This window comes from Caloenas nicobarica, chromosome 2, assembly GCF_036013445.1.
Source record: "Caloenas nicobarica isolate bCalNic1 chromosome 2, bCalNic1.hap1, whole genome shotgun sequence".
Lineage (NCBI taxonomy): Eukaryota > Metazoa > Chordata > Aves > Columbiformes > Columbidae > Caloenas > Caloenas nicobarica.
In genome coordinates, this window is record NC_088246.1 from 127,513,850 (window position 1) to 127,530,473 (window position 16,624).

Here is a 16,624-nt window from a genome sequence, read left to right on the forward strand (position 1 = left end):
GGTTCTGCAACCCCTTCCCACCTTCGCAGGGGTTTGGCCATGTGCTGGTTTGACTGAAAACTAGTTAATTTTCTTCATGCAGTTAGAAACCTTTATTTTCCATAGCTAGCATAGTCATTGTTTAGATTTAGTTTAAGGTCAAGAAGATAACACCCTAGGAGAGAGTTAATGTTTTTAATTGCTCTGGTCTAAGAGTCAAGGCCTCTGAGCGCACTGTTCACATGTGTGAGGCAGGTAGGAAGGGGGCATAGATGGGGCAGCACTTGACTGACATCCAGACTAATCAATAAGAATATTCCATCCCATTAGTGTCATGCTTCGTATTTAAGGAGAGTTGGGATCTTCCAGTTAGGTTTTTCTCAGAGCCAGGACGGAGACCTGCTTGGGGGAGTTCTGTTCAAGACTTTCTTTAGTTCGGCCTTCTGCCATCCTGCCGTTTTGCAGAGGCCTCTGAGCCTTTCTGCCTTTTTATCTCTTCTCCCTCTGGGATTGGCTGTTCAGCCTGGAGAGGAGAAGGCTGAGAGGGGATCTCATCAATGTTTATAAATATCTCAAGGGTGGGTGTCAAGAGGATGGGACTAGACTCCTTTCAGTGGTACCCAAAGACAGGATGGGGGGCAGTGGGCACAGACTGAAGCACAGGAGGTTCCATCTGAATATGAGTAGAAACTTCTTTACTTTGAGGGTGCCAGAGCCCTGGAACAGGCTGCCCAGAGAGGTTGTAGAGCCTCCTTCTCTGGAGACATTCAAAACCCACCTGGACACATTCCTATGCGATCTGCTCTGGGTGAACCTGCTTTAGCAGGCAGGTTGGACTAGATGACCTTCAGAAGTCCCTTCCAACCCCAACAATTCTGTGATTCTGTGACTAGGGTGCTGCTTCCTGGGACTAGCTGCTCAGTGCAGATGGAGTTTGAGAGTAATTGCATTGAGTATATTTCATATTCTATTTCCATTTTATATATATTATTAGCAGTAGTAGTATATTAGTGTTATTTTATTAAACTGTGTTTATCTCAATCCACAAGTTTCTCCATTCCCTTTTGATTCTCTCCCTTATTCAGGGCGCGGTGGCGGGGAGAGCGAGCGAGCAGATATCACAGTTATTTTGCTAGCTCAGGTTAAACCACAACAGGCTGCCCACACACAAGCGAGCTCTGGCACTGCACCTGGGATGAGCCTGCTGTGACAGGGCTGCGTGAGCAAGAGCTGGGGGCAGCCTTGTTGAAAGCTTCTTCCCCTTGGTTCAACAGCCACGTTTAAATGCATTTGAGCTCAGGCCCTGGGCGTTGGTCCCTGCCTGAGCTATGCTGTAGGTATGTCTGTGCTGGGCCAAGGATCTCACTTATCCTGACCCTGACTTGCTGACACAACCATACCAAGTGGACACAGGTTACAGTAGCCTCCTGATTTGTGACTGTCACAGACAGAAATACAAAGGCAAAGACTGTTAGTGCTTTATCCATGGTATCTAAAAGAGAATAAAAATACATATCTGCTTGAATAAAAGTTTATTTCGTGCATCATAGAAACATCCTGGATTCTATCAAACAAGGCTTTCAAGATAAAGGATATAAAGAAACATACAAATTCATAATAAATACACTGTTCTCTCATCATATTACACACAGTACTCCTTTATAGTTACACACTTAGAGACTAGTTACTACCATTGCAGTTAGCAGACATTTCACTTGCAAGATTGATCCCTGTTTTTAAGGCTAAATCCTGCCCTCTTTAGTTCAGCAAATTCTTACAGCTATTGCAAAGAACTCAGCCTGAAAAAGAAGTAGAAGACCGGACTTGGTTTCTAAGTATCTTAGGTGTTACATTCATATGCAACTTTAGAACATAATCCTCTTATTACACTTGGTTCTACTCAGGAGTCAGCTAATATAGTTAATAAAGTCACTTACATTAAAAACCAGTTCCATTTACTGAATTTGGCTGATCTGACAAATGTAGAAATAGTCTGCAATATCACATGTTTAAGCTTGTAATTACCTGGTAGTGTCTTTCTGGCAGTCACAGTTAATGTTTCCTTACAGTTTTTTAACTAATGCATTTCACATTCTCTTACACAGTTGTTTCACAATAAAGAACAAGTAGAGCATCTTTTACTTGAAAAAACCAGAGAAACGTATCAGCTTTATTCAGATATGGTACTTCAGAGTATAAAGTACTACAAAACACAGCTGAGATAGAAACCTGAATTCTTCATAAACTCCAACGCCCTATTGATGTTAACAGAGTTTGGAAGCTGTGCAATAGAGGAGAGTTATATTTGACTGTTTCATCTTAGTCCCTTTTTGGACACCACACAAAACCACTGAACAAAACTTTTACTAAGTGTGCAGCAAAGCAAAGCAAACAAAAAGAAAAAAGGTATCACAGTGTATTGAATGCAACTGCTGCTATCACATTTTGTCAAAGTTAATAGGTTTCTCATATACATTCAACTGCTGTTCGAATTCTAGCTGCATTGAACTATCCAACAAGACATCAAGAAACTACTGCCTTTACTAAGTTAGTGGCAAACTATCTCCTGACTGAAAGTGAGAATTCTATTCAGTAGCTAGAGGAAAAATCAGACTACGTAATGAAAAAATTAGGTTTACATTCTTTTACATAAAAAAACCCCAGACATCTGCATCTCATATTAATATCTGTCTGTTGCCTCCAGTTTCACTGCATCCTCATATTTCTGTAGACCTCACAAGGTATAAACACTCCAAACAAGGTTGAATGTACAAGAGAAACAGTTTCACAAAAGGGATATAACGTGCTTTTTTAGGCTAAAATGTCTCTTTGCTATCACGCCTCCTTACTATTTTGGTCGATTTTTTCAAAAGACAGAATAGTCCCTGTCAAGAACTTGGTTACATACACATATTTACAACAAACCCAAGAGTCTCGTGTGTTAAGTAATTTGAAAAGGATAGGATTTTATCAAGCAACATACCTAAGCCTCTAGTGCTACCATAGTCCACAACATTTTACAAAGACAGCTCTCATATTTTAAAATATATCAATACAGTGGTTTTTCCTTGTACTAAACATGATTTCTTCCAAGTTTATAAGCATAATCAAGACCTCTTCCCTGGAAGAAAAATGCATTTTTCTGTAGCTTACCTTAAAGTGTGATCTAAGACAATTACCATGTTATTGAATATATATTTTTATATTAATGGTCCAACAGTGCAGAAGAAACACAGGATAAATCATTGTAAAGAAAGCAAACTCTTCTGGCTTTCTGTCATGTGCAGTGCACTATGTCTGCTTAATTACACAATGCTGACAAATAACTCCATTTATAAATAGCAACACTGCACCTTTGACATGACACTCAATCAAAAAAATAGGCTTGCTGAAATGAAGAAAATGTTCCTGTATAAACTGGAGTATAATTATAAATCAATTCTTTTGTTTCCTCATCTTCACTGGGGAAATGGTGCAGGCTCTTCCGGGCTGTAAAACACCGTAAAAGTACAGATCACTTTACTGTTATCCTCCCTGAAATCATCTTTCTAGGCAAAGTTATTCTGCGTAGCATAACAGCAAATGGAATTACTGTAACTTATATGTGAAGAACTGTGAAGATACATCTTCAGAAAGCTGGTTACAGCATATTTTATTACTGGAGAGGGAGAAATTTAATAAATTTATTTAAAGCCAAGACTGTACAAAAATATTTATCCATGAGATCCTGGCAGTATCTACCAGAGATACCAATACTCTGCATTTCTTTCAGTGTTACAAGTATCAGCCTACTGGAAGTTGCATTGTTAGCACAGACTGTGCTGGTGAGTACAGTAAAAACTGAAACCTTGTCTGGTTTATCATGTTGGCAACTCTACACAAGTTCAAATTGAGATTTTAGATATGAAAATGATATTTCAGTAGAATGGTTTAGTTATCAAGTGATCACGGAGGAGTATATTTTTGCCAGCTGAAAACAGTTTATGTTTTTCACCCTGTGGTTTATTTTCTAAAACTATCAACTACTCATTGCAACATTATGATATGAAGTACTTGTTAGGAGCAGCTGTACACAGATTGGGGTGGTAATGAAGAGTAACTTGTTATTTGGTATAAGAGATGGGGGGTAGACACATATAGCTGGCTGACCGAAGTTTCCTCTACTAGAACTGGAGGTCAACAGATCCAAAAGCTAGTGACGCATCTGTGTAGTACTATGCACAAGCTCATTATATGTGTATACATATATGAAAGAACTTGCATGTACTGTGTCTCAACAGGACTTACAGAGTTGGCACTTATTTTGCCACATTTACTTAGATAATGGCCTGAGCAAGCTTACTTCTGCCACTAATACAGCATGCAGACAGATAGTAGGGAATGTAGCAAACAAAACTAGAATGTACTGCATTCTAAAATTAAGACTACAAAAGAAAACAGACTCATACCATACTTTCTTCTATTTTCCCCTTTAATTTTGTCCTAGTCTCCCATAAGAATCTTACCAAAATTCTTACAATATCCGAAGCTTATGGATACTGACAAGGAATTTTACGTGATTTTGCTACCTTTTCGCAAACAGGAGCAGGACTAAATTATGCAAAAAAGAGCCTTGAGGTTGTACGAAGCACAACTTTTATTTCTATACTCTCACTGACCAGGTCAGCAGAAGTTGCATTTCTTTAAATCTCAGAATCAAAGAATCACGGCCTGCTTTCTCCAGTTAGGTGACTCTCTTTATTAAGGATCAACTCTAGAGACCAAACTCAATTAGGTTATTTATTATGCTTCTTCATAGTCTCAATCAAGTAAGACAATTTCATAAACAGTCACTTTAAAATATGAAAATGGTGTCTCAGCAGAATGGTTTAGTAAGTATAAATAAAGGAATAAAATAAGTTGGATCCCTTCCAATACTCCAGTATTTATATCTTGCTTATTTATAACAAATAGACCAAAAGTGTCATAAATTTTGAAAATTTTACACATCAGTTATTTCTAGCTTCTTAAGGTATAAACAAATTAGAAGCTCTGTAAAATTTAAAAACTTCTTATGCTCTCTATAGTATATAAATGTCGGGCACTGTATTGCATCCCTTTGATAAACCATCCATATACTGCTCAAGCAGTATTTATAATCTTGATACACGTATTTTGCAAGCAAAACTGAGAATACATTGAATGACTCTAACTCAGTTTGGAACTGAAGAAACCTCTAAAATTATGAATGGAATATTTTTTTTGTTTCATTGTCTTTGTGCAAGGGAGGCTAAAATGTTACAGTGACCATTTGAAATGGTAGATAGTCATAGCACAAACAATGCTTTTGAGTGAGTCTACTGAAAAGAGTTAGTGGAATGCCTAGCCTTTTGATGTCACTTTTACTAAGCCATTCTATTTCTAGTATCCCTTAGTTTTTTATGAGGCTATAAAGTTTGCAGAGTAATCTTCCTGGAAAGCAGTAAGAGGTACTGAAATTTGACAGCCAAAAAGGAGGTCTGTCGTCTTCAAAGATTTTCACTTCAAAAAAACAACATTTAGAGATAATAAATGTCTTACCTTCATTAACGAAGAACTCAGCTACATAATACGCTGCTCTTATAGCTGATGGGGAATGTGGAATGCCTGGTGAATTCTTCCACTCAAAAACATTTTTCTCTGGATGCCACTGGATGCCATAAATTGGATATTTGTATGCTGCAATAAACAAAGCACATAAGAAAAGTCTGTGCTTTAAGAATTATGTGCTTAGTCTTACTGCAAAAGAAACTCAAAGGATAAGCTATAAAAATACTTCACTTATCAACAGTTTCACAACAGTTTAAACAGCAAGTTGAAACTCTGTTAGTCCCAGTAGAACTGAAGGAAACAAAATGGATATTGTAAAAGAAGAGTCTCATTCCATGCGAGAAGATTTTTGTACATCACTTTTTTATTATTCATTTCAGAATGTTTATATATATAGGTATAAACTAAAGAGTAACGTTACAAGTGTATCAGTCTCAAAGCTTCCTATCTACTGCCAGCAACACTCAACATGCAATATTCAAAGGCACAAAGGAAATCCCTGGCAGTTCCATGGGACAGATCCAAGTCTTAGGTTCTCCTTCAAGGCCCAATCAGTCCAGGGGCAGCTGCCATCTGCTCTGTGCCAGACCTGATACCCGCAGGGAGAAGCCGGTCCTTAACTCGATTAACAGAGAATAGCAGCACAGCAGTTGATGACTGCTCTGTGATTAACCGCTTGCAGGCACAGGAGATGTCTGTCATTAGCCTAATCAGTTCTTCTGATCAAACTGCTTTTCTCCTCTTCTGGAGGATGGCCAGTATGCTGTACAGAGGAATCCCATGGGCCAGCAGCTGGGCCTCACTGTAGAGCTGCTAATAGTGCACTGATCAAGATAAAACACTCCCTAAAGAGCTGAATTGTTTCTTAAGCTGAGCAAGCCTGGTGCAAAACAGACACAAGACAAATAATGCAGAAGGCTTTTGGAAGAGACTGATTACTAGTATTGCTGCTAAAGTAAAGAGGGATGTTGCTGTTACCTCAGTACCCTGAATTGTTCTTCCTTAGTGCAAACAGATACAGAGCACCACAGGAACACAAGCATAAGCAGACAGACAGAAAATAAGGTGCAACAGAGGCACATTGCACTGTGCAGGGATTAAACTACTACAGGACAAGTGCTGTACACTTCACACCACAGCACTGAAATATTCCAGTGCTAAAGTGTAACAGCATATCTGGAAGGGGAACAGCAGGTGAGACAAGTCAGTAATTAGGCTCACAGATACGTACTCATAAGATAAAGTATCTCTGCAAAGAGGGCATGTTCCTCACAGCCAGAGCACCAACAGGGCTGATGCTCGCTCTGCTATTCTAACAGCAAGCTTGCAGTACAAATTAACATCAGTACACCTCTAAAGAACTAGTGTGTTACGGTCACAGTTTACAAAGGAAATTCATTTCCCTACCTTCCATGGTAGATATAAACTCCACTTCATCATTGGTGTTAGTGGTCAGAACATTATAGAAATTACGAAGCTTTTCATTCTTTGTGAAATTCTGTGATAAGGAGGGGAAAATTAAAAAAAAAAATGTTATTTGCTCATTTATATCTAGTTTTAACAGAGCAAATGCATTTGTGTTCAGGAAATAAAATGACCAAATACCTTCATGGAGAGGCTCCACATATGGAAGTTTGATGACAATGGCTCAGTAGCAAGTGCATGTAATACATCATCAGGGAAATTCTTGAACAATCTACTGCGTTTTGCAGCTGTTACAAAGAAAAATGAAAAAAGGATATTGTCCATTACCCAAGCTGCTAATAGATGGACTAATACTAGAGACAAATTTAATAAAATACTGGACTAAAGTAAACTTTTTTCTGTAGTATAACCTTATGATTTTAGAATACACGGAAGGGAAATCAGTGAAATAACTACTACAGGTTTCCAATATGCTGTTACCACTGTCCTCCAGTCTTGACATACAGAGGACCCAACTTTGCTACCTAAATTCTCAATAAGCATCATTCTTTACCACTCATTTCAGTGATCTTTCCATTCACAATGATCATAAATGATAGAATTTGTGAATGCTACATGGTCCACAGATGGCTTACTCACAAATTAAGGGATAAAGTATCAACAGAGGCCACATTTTACCAGTGTTACTGAGTGGCATAGCCCCATCTTAAGGGATGTCTTCTGATTTCTATACTGTACCAGTGGGACAGCAATGCTAACATTCATCATTAGGAAAGACGCAATTTGTAAACTTTAAAATCACCTGCTCTCCGAGTTTGATAGGTTTCAGACCTGTGAATTTTGTTCAACTCGGTAACAAAAAGGGACCCAAACCCACATTATTTTTGTATGTCCAAATTATCAAATGACTCAAAGAGTCACTGTGTCTTTTTGCTGATTACTGTTGGTTTCAAACAGCTTTTGCTCACATCTCTGCTTTAGAAGTGATAAAGTTGGCACTGACTTTCTAAAAACAGTCATGGCAACTTAGTAAGAAAGAATTTAACAAGCTAATCATCAGGAACCTCCCAAACATTCACCCCTGCATATTTATCACAAACAAACCACGGCACCTCTCAGAAAAACTCAGACATCAGATACAATGGAATTTTTCACCTGAGGTAAAGTTCAGAGGGAGTGCAAAACCATTTGTCTTGGTTTTAACAAGTAAAATTTCGCCGCTTGTGAGATATGTAAGCTCTTCATGTCCGAGACATGTTCCCCATACTGGGAAATAATCTCCTTTATCGTTAGCCTTCAAAATAAAAAGCAACAAAGCATGTTATGAACACATAGCAAGGGCCCTTTGCAATGTCCATATGCCTGTGCCCACACATCTGTATTAAGAAAGCATAAATCCTCTTGCTAGCATTGCTACGGTCTTAAGTTACATTCTTATATGCTTGTTTAACTAGCAGGTTTGGACCTGTGTTCCAGAAAGATAAATTGGGAGTTTAAGTAACATAAAAAGTGACAATCATTTTCAAAAGAATGAAAATCAGCAGGCAAGTGGAAAAGCAATAGAAGAAAGTAAAAAGGAGAAAAGGAAAGCAAAGAGAGAACACAAATAGCTTCCTATCACTTAACTAAGCACAGTGGAAATTTGCATTTTTGTATGGTTTATTCCTGATAGTAAGCAAATATTATAGACTGGGATGTTTCAGAACTGCCATTTTTGCGAAATCTGAGTAGTCTTTCTTACCTTGTTTCTAAACATTTTAAAGTTACACATACCACCCCCTATCACCATTTTTGAGAAAGCTGAAATTACAGGCTTAGAATAAAAATGTTACCCTACTGCATTACTGATAGTATGGTAATGAAAGCCCATATAAGTGCTTCTCAGAGCAAAACACTGAAGATTTACAGAAAGAAGTCTAATAATACTGCAACATCTTCAGGACCACCCATCATGCATGGCTACACAAAGGACTTGAAACTTCACTGTCTGTCTTTCATGTAAGCGAGGAATAAAACCACTAAAGGCAAAAAATAGACTACACCTGAAGAAAAATTACAACTGAACCATAAACATTTTGTGCCCTCCCCCTGCTTTTTTTTAATAAACATTAGCCTGGAGGCTAAGTGTATATTAAACGACACCCAAGACATCACATTTTAAAACCTAATTTAAAAGATGGAAAACAGTATTTCACTTAGGTTCTTGCCTGGCTAGTAAAACTCTATTGACTTGAATGAGGATTAGCATTTCGCATCCTCTATTCATATTAAAGCAAAGCCAGACCAAGTAATTTCTCTTTGTGAACATTTGAAAACGAAGAGAAAAAGAGCCCTCATATATTTTTAAAAAAAACCATGAAATCCACTCAATTCTGTACCTGCTAATATACTCTTGACTATTGTAGCTTACCTTACATTAGTGAAACTGTCAGTATTTTATAGTGCTATTTAAGTCTCAAAAGATGAAAATCAAAACACACAAACATCACAAATAGCACAGAAAAAAAATTACTTATTACTAAGGGTTACCTATGATGAACTGAAAGTTTTCTGCTTTTCACTCACCTGAAGTACACATACCACCTAATAAACCTGCCTCTCTGAGCATAAAATTATGACATATACAATACAGTTAATCATTGTGAAATGTCAATAGAATTTCATAATAGTACTGCCAAGCACAAGAAACCTTGCCCCAGTACTGAATACCAAGACAGAGGCTGCACTTCACACAGTGAGCAGTTTCAAAGAGACAAACGAGATTCTTACAGAAAAGCGAGACAGCTTTTGCAAGATTTAGGTTTAAGGCAACAGACTAACAATCACTATGAAGAAAGACACACAAAAAAATAACAACAGTGGCGCCATGGGGACTGAAGAGTAGGAAGCTTAAACTACTGAATTGCAGCAGCTCACTGGTCCCATGAAGGCACTACCTGTGCTTTCCTTGCTGGTTGTTGGGAAGTCGGCAGCAAGGGTAGATGAGGAATCCCTCACTGCCAATGAACGCTCCTACCATGGCATCAGTTTAAGCTCTACTTAGAACCACCTCTAGAATTGGGCAAAATTTCTGAAATATGAATTCTGTAATAATTTCAACCAGCATTAGCTGAAAATAAAGTCAGCAAAGAGGAAAAAAAGAAGAACATTTTTATTCAATTTGAGCACAGAAGATCTCACAGGGATTGTATATAAAGCTCAGTGAATATCCATACTTTTCCACAATGCAAATTTGACTTCAAAATGTGTTGACTACTATCTGAAAAAAAACCAACTCTTACACTCTAAGAGAATTAAATCTTCAGTAAGGATTCAGATCCTTCCTGATGTTCTTTGACAGAATGAGCTTTCCCAGAAATTCAGTATTCTCTTAATAAAGCTAATGATCATACAAATATTAAAAAATAATGAATATAAACTTCCAAGTGTCCTTCCCACCTTTTTTCATGTTATATATTAAGCTAGTGTTTCTTTAGAAACCTGCTATATTTACAGTTACCAATGCAAAGAAATGGGTAAAATGGTATAACATGCTAATGCAGGTCCCTCATCTGCACCTCCAAAAATATTTTTAAATCTACCTATAGATAAGTGAGAATAAAGGTGTTTCACTAGCTGTAACATATATGCAAAGGGAGGCTTTAATGTTATATCATTGTAAATTGGTTTATTTGAGAGTTTCTCTAGAACTCCTTCCAAGTCTAAGCTTTAATCGTAAGACTTCAACAAATGATTACATTTATGTATAACTTTGTTCAACGTTCAATGTCAATGGATACTCTCTGCTTTTGGAAGGCATTATGGTTACTTTATTGCAAGTTCCACACAGCCATAAAGCCCCAGGTACAATGAATAAAAGATACTGTTCTCATCTGAGGAACTTGGGAGTTTAAGACCATGACACAACATGTAACAGGAGAGGGTGTCAGAAGTCTGAATAGTAAGCTATTAAACATTTTTTTATGCATAAGCCAGCAACGAGCTACTTACTGTCAGGCTTACAGTTAACACACTGGATTCCAATGCAAAACTATGAAAATATAAGCCTTCCTGTCATTTTGATCTCTGAAAAGTGACAATAACAAGAACAGACTGTTCCTTAGTAATTACCTCTAATGCCTTGTGGTAAAATATCTTAGCAACCCTGGAATATTCTGAAGTCTTAAGATCCACACCACCTCCTGGAAAAAGTACCCTGAAAAGCAACATCCAAGAATCTGATTAGCAACTGTGACCAAACTAAAACTTGGACAATGTACACAGAGAAAGGTCTGATAGTGGTTTTAAGGGTAGGATTCGGGTCTACATTAAGACACCTGCATTTCAAAAACCTATAGACAGGCATCTAAGCTTCTATTATGTACAGCAGGGATCTAGTCAGAAAAGTCAACAGAGACTTGAATAGGTTTTCTAGAGCAGACACCTAAGTGGTCATTGGTTGAACAGCCCTGTAGGCTCTACTGGCTGTACTGACTAGCAACCCATCAATTACGTGACCTTAGACAGCTAGTGCACACGCAGACAGCTAAGTTTAGGTCTTCTAGTCTTTAACCAATCATATCCTAAATCTCAGTGCTCTTATACTGAAGAATGGTTATTATCACAAAGCAGTGACTGAGCCTAGTGCAATATAAGAAGAGAGCAAAGAGAAAATACACAAAACATACAGATTTCAGCTGATATACAAAAGCGTTGTGTGCCATGACTCCATCAAATCCTGTCCTGACTCTTAGCCGGCTCTCCCTAGCACTTTAAAATCCTGTCCTCAATCTCAATTCATTCTCTTCAGCTTCAGGAAAGAACTGTAGCCCTGGCAGAGTGACCTTCTTAGGACAGACAACACGGATCAAAAAGTTCCTATTAAAAAGGAAAAAAAGTACATTTGGCCATAACCTTTGGTCACACGGGATCTAATATAGCCAAAGAAGACTCAGAGACATTTTCAAAGAAACAGTGCACAATCTTTTTCTACCACAAAAAATAATCGGCAATGGAAATTCTCTGTGTGGCTCCCCAAAGCCAAACACCACTAAAGACTCAGTACAGTTTAGCAGAGATTTCACATGTACATGTAATGACATAGAACGTAATCAAGTACTATCAGAGACAGTAACATGAAATAAAGGAAGTCTCTTCTGGCTGTAACTGGAACAGTACTGGCAAAACTGACAGAACTGAATGTGTGAGCGCTCCCTAGCCCCATTGCAGCAGAACCTCAATTAAATTTACTCAAGCCATATAAATCAGTTGCTGATTTTTTACCAAAATGGCTGAAGGCTTTCCTCTACCTTTCTGTGCTCTGGAAATGGCAACATGCATCAGTGAGATACTAACAAGCAGCTAAAACCAACTAACATCTCAAATGATACCAATCATTTGCAGAGTGCATGTGCGTTTAAACCCTTGTGACCAGGTTTATTTTAAGGTTAATGAGGCACAGGACCATGCAAAAGCCACCAAGTATTTAGTGGAAAAGCAGAGCAGTATTCACAAAAATATAAATCAGATCATTCTCCAGTGCCAACATAGAAAAAGAACACAGGTGAAGGTATTTTCAAAACAGGCCAGATTATAGATTTCTACAGATATCTAGTTAGACAAATAAGGCTTACATGGAAGTGCTGGAAAATTCACTTCACCTGTTCCTGTTATTCAAATAAAAAAACTGGCCAATACTAATTAGGAAAAACAATTGTCATTTCTGCTAATGCAAAAAGGAAGTAACCCATTAAGTAGCAATGATAATGGCTTGACATTGTCATATGCACACTGAAATGTAACTACCGCTATTCCAGTATCTCTAACTGGTTAGAGCTGATTGAATTTCAAAGGCTATCTCAGGAGTACATCACTGTATTCATAAAATTCTGTCTCTACTATAGAAGATTTCATTCTTTTAAGATGGTGGCATTTAATAACAAATAATTTCCAACTGCAAAGAACCTGGAGTTAAGCTCTTACAACATGAAAGATCAACGTATCTCTTATTCTAAGTTTCCGCATAATGGAAAGTCCTTCCCTCCAGAGATCTTATTTGTTATTTACACACAGCTATACTGCGGAAGCCATTAACTGATAGTGGAGAGCAATAAGAGGAAATACAGACCATCCTTACCCACCTACACGGCACAAAGCCACTGCCAGTAACTGCAATGACAGAAGGATAAGGGAACGAGATCAACTTGCCTAACATTCTCTTCTACATCAAGGAAGGTGGTGAGGTAGAAAGAATTGAAGAGCTCATTGGTAAAAATCCTTCTGGCAACGAAAGAGAGGCTGGCAGCCACGAGAAAGGGATGAAATTACTCATTTTGACTCCAATATGAGGAGCCACAAGGGAAGAAGTGTCACTGTCTTATACTTGCTTATACCAGAAGACTCTGAAGACCCACACGTTGGTGTACAGGGCATTCTGTGGAGCCGAGGACAATGCTCTCCCTAGACAGCCACAGGTCTAAATCTGCAAATTCTACGTATGTTGATTAACATTCTAGTATATGCATAAGCCTAACAAAAATATTCATGGCTTAAGATCCTCATCTCATGACTACAAGTAACCTAATCACATGCCGTGGGTTCACATATAATCAAGCCTGTGAAGTGTAGCATCAGCTGACTCAACTCTTCTAAAGTGCACTTTTAGCAGACAGCAACTATAAAAGGTTATGACTGTGCTTAGTCCACAATTAAATGTGTTAAATTAGATATCCCACATTTAAAATGTAGGAAAAGCACATGGGTGGACAGTTGTCATAGGTCAGCTGAAAAATTAGAATGTTTGTCAAGCAAAGGCCTAAGCCACAGAATCACAACAGGCAAGATGGGCCATTCAAGTAGCAAGAAAGAAAGCACCCATAGAAAAATGGGTAGAACAGACTGGAAATCAGAAACTTTTATGATAGATGAAATGTGGGGAGTACTGGAAAAGGGAAGAAGGGTAGGAACAGGGATGAAACACCCAGCAAATGCTATTAAATATCAAAACTAAGGCGATGACTCAAATGAGGAAGAAGGAAACATTAACAAAGAGGAAGTCAGCTATTTCACTTGTACAATTGTTAACCACTACAATGCCACTTCAGTCTGTCTGCAGACAAGCACAGAACAATGCCAAGATGGCACTGTTGCAGATTATGTGACGTGCTCCTCAAGGAAGGAAAGGCAGCAGACTGACTTTGGATGAAATGGTGCTCTCTCTGTCTTAGAACATATTTACATGTCTGCAACGCTCAGCACGACCTCTCAAGAGAGAAGAAAGACAGTGTTCTTGGGAACACAGGAGAGCTCAAAATCAAAACTATCACATCTTTCAACAGAAAATCAGTGCTCAAAACTTACCCATTAATAGAGCGGAATAGTTTATCATATTCTTCATCTGAACGATTTAACCTGAAACACCAAGAAAACAGTTACAGAATATATGAAATATTCATATTTAACCACAAAATATCAACATTATTGAATGGAAACATGATACAGAAAATATGTAGAAAGCATGCTTTAAACAGAATAAAATGAAACATTTCAACTGAAACAGCTCAGTCCACAAGGTTGAAAATAGGGCTGTGACAGGTGCAGCTCAGGGGACCCCTTTGCAGATGCTTGTTGAATTTAACATTTACATGAGTGGCATGGTGGTTATTTCCTGCAGACTGGCAACTCCGGTTTCCAATTGACTCCAAGATGGGCCGAGCTGCAAACAGTGGGTCACACCCAATCTCCAGCAAACATAGAGTTGCGAGGTGGGAAGATGAGGAAGACCTCAGCATCCACAAAACACCAGCAAACCAGTATGATGACTACATTCCAGCAGAACTGATACACTGGGTATACTCAAAGTGTCCAGCTTTGCTGCACCTAACATAGTTGCCAGAATTAGAAGCTTCTATTCATCAATGAAGCTTCTAGACAGCAAACATTCTGAAAGCTCCACCAGCTATGAGAGGAACACTGGCTTCTTATTCAGGCACTTACCTGGTGCTCTTATTGGACTGTGCAGATAAATCCTATTGTAATTTTCTGCAGTGGCATTAGTATAGCTTTTAAGTTCTGACAATTACCATTTTAGCATCTGACTTCAGTGCATTTACTATTTTATAGCTGTTATGAAGTATTGTCAGTTGTTACTTACTCTGCTACTTTTTACCCAACAAGGAAAACACAACTACACATGGAGTTAGTGACCCATAGTTTGAGCAGAACTGGACTTTGGTTTCTTCAAGGACTACTGACAGCCTTCCTCCACTACTTGAATTTTAGGACTACAGAATGTGACAAAAGATAGTATGTATATATGTAACTAGGTATCTATGAGTATTTATGGGGCACTATACATTAAGACTGAATATAGGTAACTTCAAAAGCCACGGATGCAAATTATGCAAGATAAAAAAATAAAATTTTTCAAATAAAGGTTATTATCATAAGAGGAACTATGAAAAATTACATGTTCCAGTCTGCTTTTATTCTGATTTCTAAACCACCCTGCAAATTGTGGCATCTTCAAATAGTCGTGGAAGAGCTCTAAACACTCAGAAAAGCTGCATAACTGCTTTCTGTGCCAGTGTTAAACAATTATTACCCCCTTGTAAAGATAAAAAATTCTACCTTATTGGCACAACTCGGGCACCAGCAGATTCCAAAAACTTCACATATGAAGCTGCAATATAAGAACTTCCAAATCTGTGGAACTTCTCAAAGTGACATTCCTGTGACAATATCCCTGAAGGGTCCAAGAAAAAAAAATTACACTATACAAGTAGCAAATGCCATACACAGAAAGAAAAATTGAACTCAAGTTTCCTACACGCCACATTAGTGTTACATTTACTCCCTCAAATAATTACAAACACCGACACAATGGTGCATCAATTACTTTGCCTAGTGACAAGGTGCCAAATAAACACACATTATCGGACTCACAGCCAGCGTCCCTGCTTTAACTATTCAGTACTACAACTTCTCTTAAATAAGTTAGTGTTATTTTAAGATTTTTGAACAACGTATAGCGTAACACTACTTATAAAAGCTTTAACCAAACCTAGGCGTTAGGAAACCTCTCACTCCACACACAAACCGGGTTCCACGCTGGCTGTAGGAGCCGTTCCCTCCCCCTGCACAGCGAGGGCCGCCGTGTTACCCGCCGGTAACCCCCGGGGAGCGGCCGCCGGCGCCTGAGGGGCCGCCACCCCCTCCCCGCGGCTGCCGCCGCCGCTCCGCCCGCCACCGCCACCGCCCCCTACCAACGATGGGTCTCTCGTTGCCCTTCGCCAGGTGGCCGCGCAGCACAGGGGAGGCTGCAGCGGCGCCGGGGAGCAGCAGGAGGAGGAGGAAGGCGGCGGCCGGGAGGGGAGCAAGCCGCACCAGGCCCCCCATGCTCACGTCGCTCGCCGCCTGTCAGGACCAACGGCTCCGCGCAGCCGCCGGCCCGCCCGCCGCCGCGCCGCGGGGCACGCTGGGAAGTGTAGTTCCGGCGGCGGGCGCTGGGCCGCGCTCGGGGCCGTCGCCGTGTCGCGGATCCCGGGTCGGGGTTCCCGGGTCGGGGTTCCCGGATCGGGGTTCCCGGATCGGGGTTCCCCGGGTCGGGGTTCTCCGGGTCGGGGTTCTCCGGGTCGGGGTTCCCCGCCGGCGGCCTGTGCCCGCGGGGAGGAGG

General features: G+C 39.5%; 1 protein-coding gene across 1 annotated transcript; it reads right to left on the minus strand.

Moving 5' to 3' along the window:
• Nucleotides 1-1,496: 1,496 nt before the first annotated feature.
• On the minus strand, nucleotides 1,497-16,364 carry GGH (gamma-glutamyl hydrolase). Its single transcript, XM_065629006.1, has 9 exons — nucleotides 16,215-16,364; nucleotides 15,580-15,694; nucleotides 14,311-14,361; nucleotides 11,083-11,167; nucleotides 8,128-8,266; nucleotides 7,153-7,259; nucleotides 6,955-7,045; nucleotides 5,539-5,676; nucleotides 1,497-3,468 (listed from the first exon to the last, which is right to left on the minus strand). The coding sequence occupies exons 1-9, from the start codon at nucleotides 16,345-16,347 to the stop codon at nucleotides 3,347-3,349; spliced, it is 981 nt and encodes a 326-aa protein (XP_065485078.1). The 5' UTR covers nucleotides 16,348-16,364; the 3' UTR covers nucleotides 1,497-3,346.
• Between the last annotated feature and the right edge of the window lie 260 nt (nucleotides 16,365-16,624).

What these genes read in the sequence shown, in the direction of transcription:
- GGH (XM_065629006.1), bottom strand. Translation starts at nt 16,347, where the DNA reads ATGGGGGGCCTGGTGCGGCTTGCTCCCCTCCCGGCCGCCGCCTTCCTC. An exon ending in TGTGGAGCCTCTCCATGAAG is followed by an intron (nt 7,046 to 7,152) that starts GTATTTGGTCAT and finishes TCCTTATCACAG; the next exon opens with AATTTCACAAAGAATGAAAA. An exon ending in GTTTATATCTACCATGGAAG is followed by an intron (nt 5,677 to 6,954) that starts GTAGGGAAATGA and finishes TGTTTATTGCAG; the next exon opens with CATACAAATATCCAATTTAT.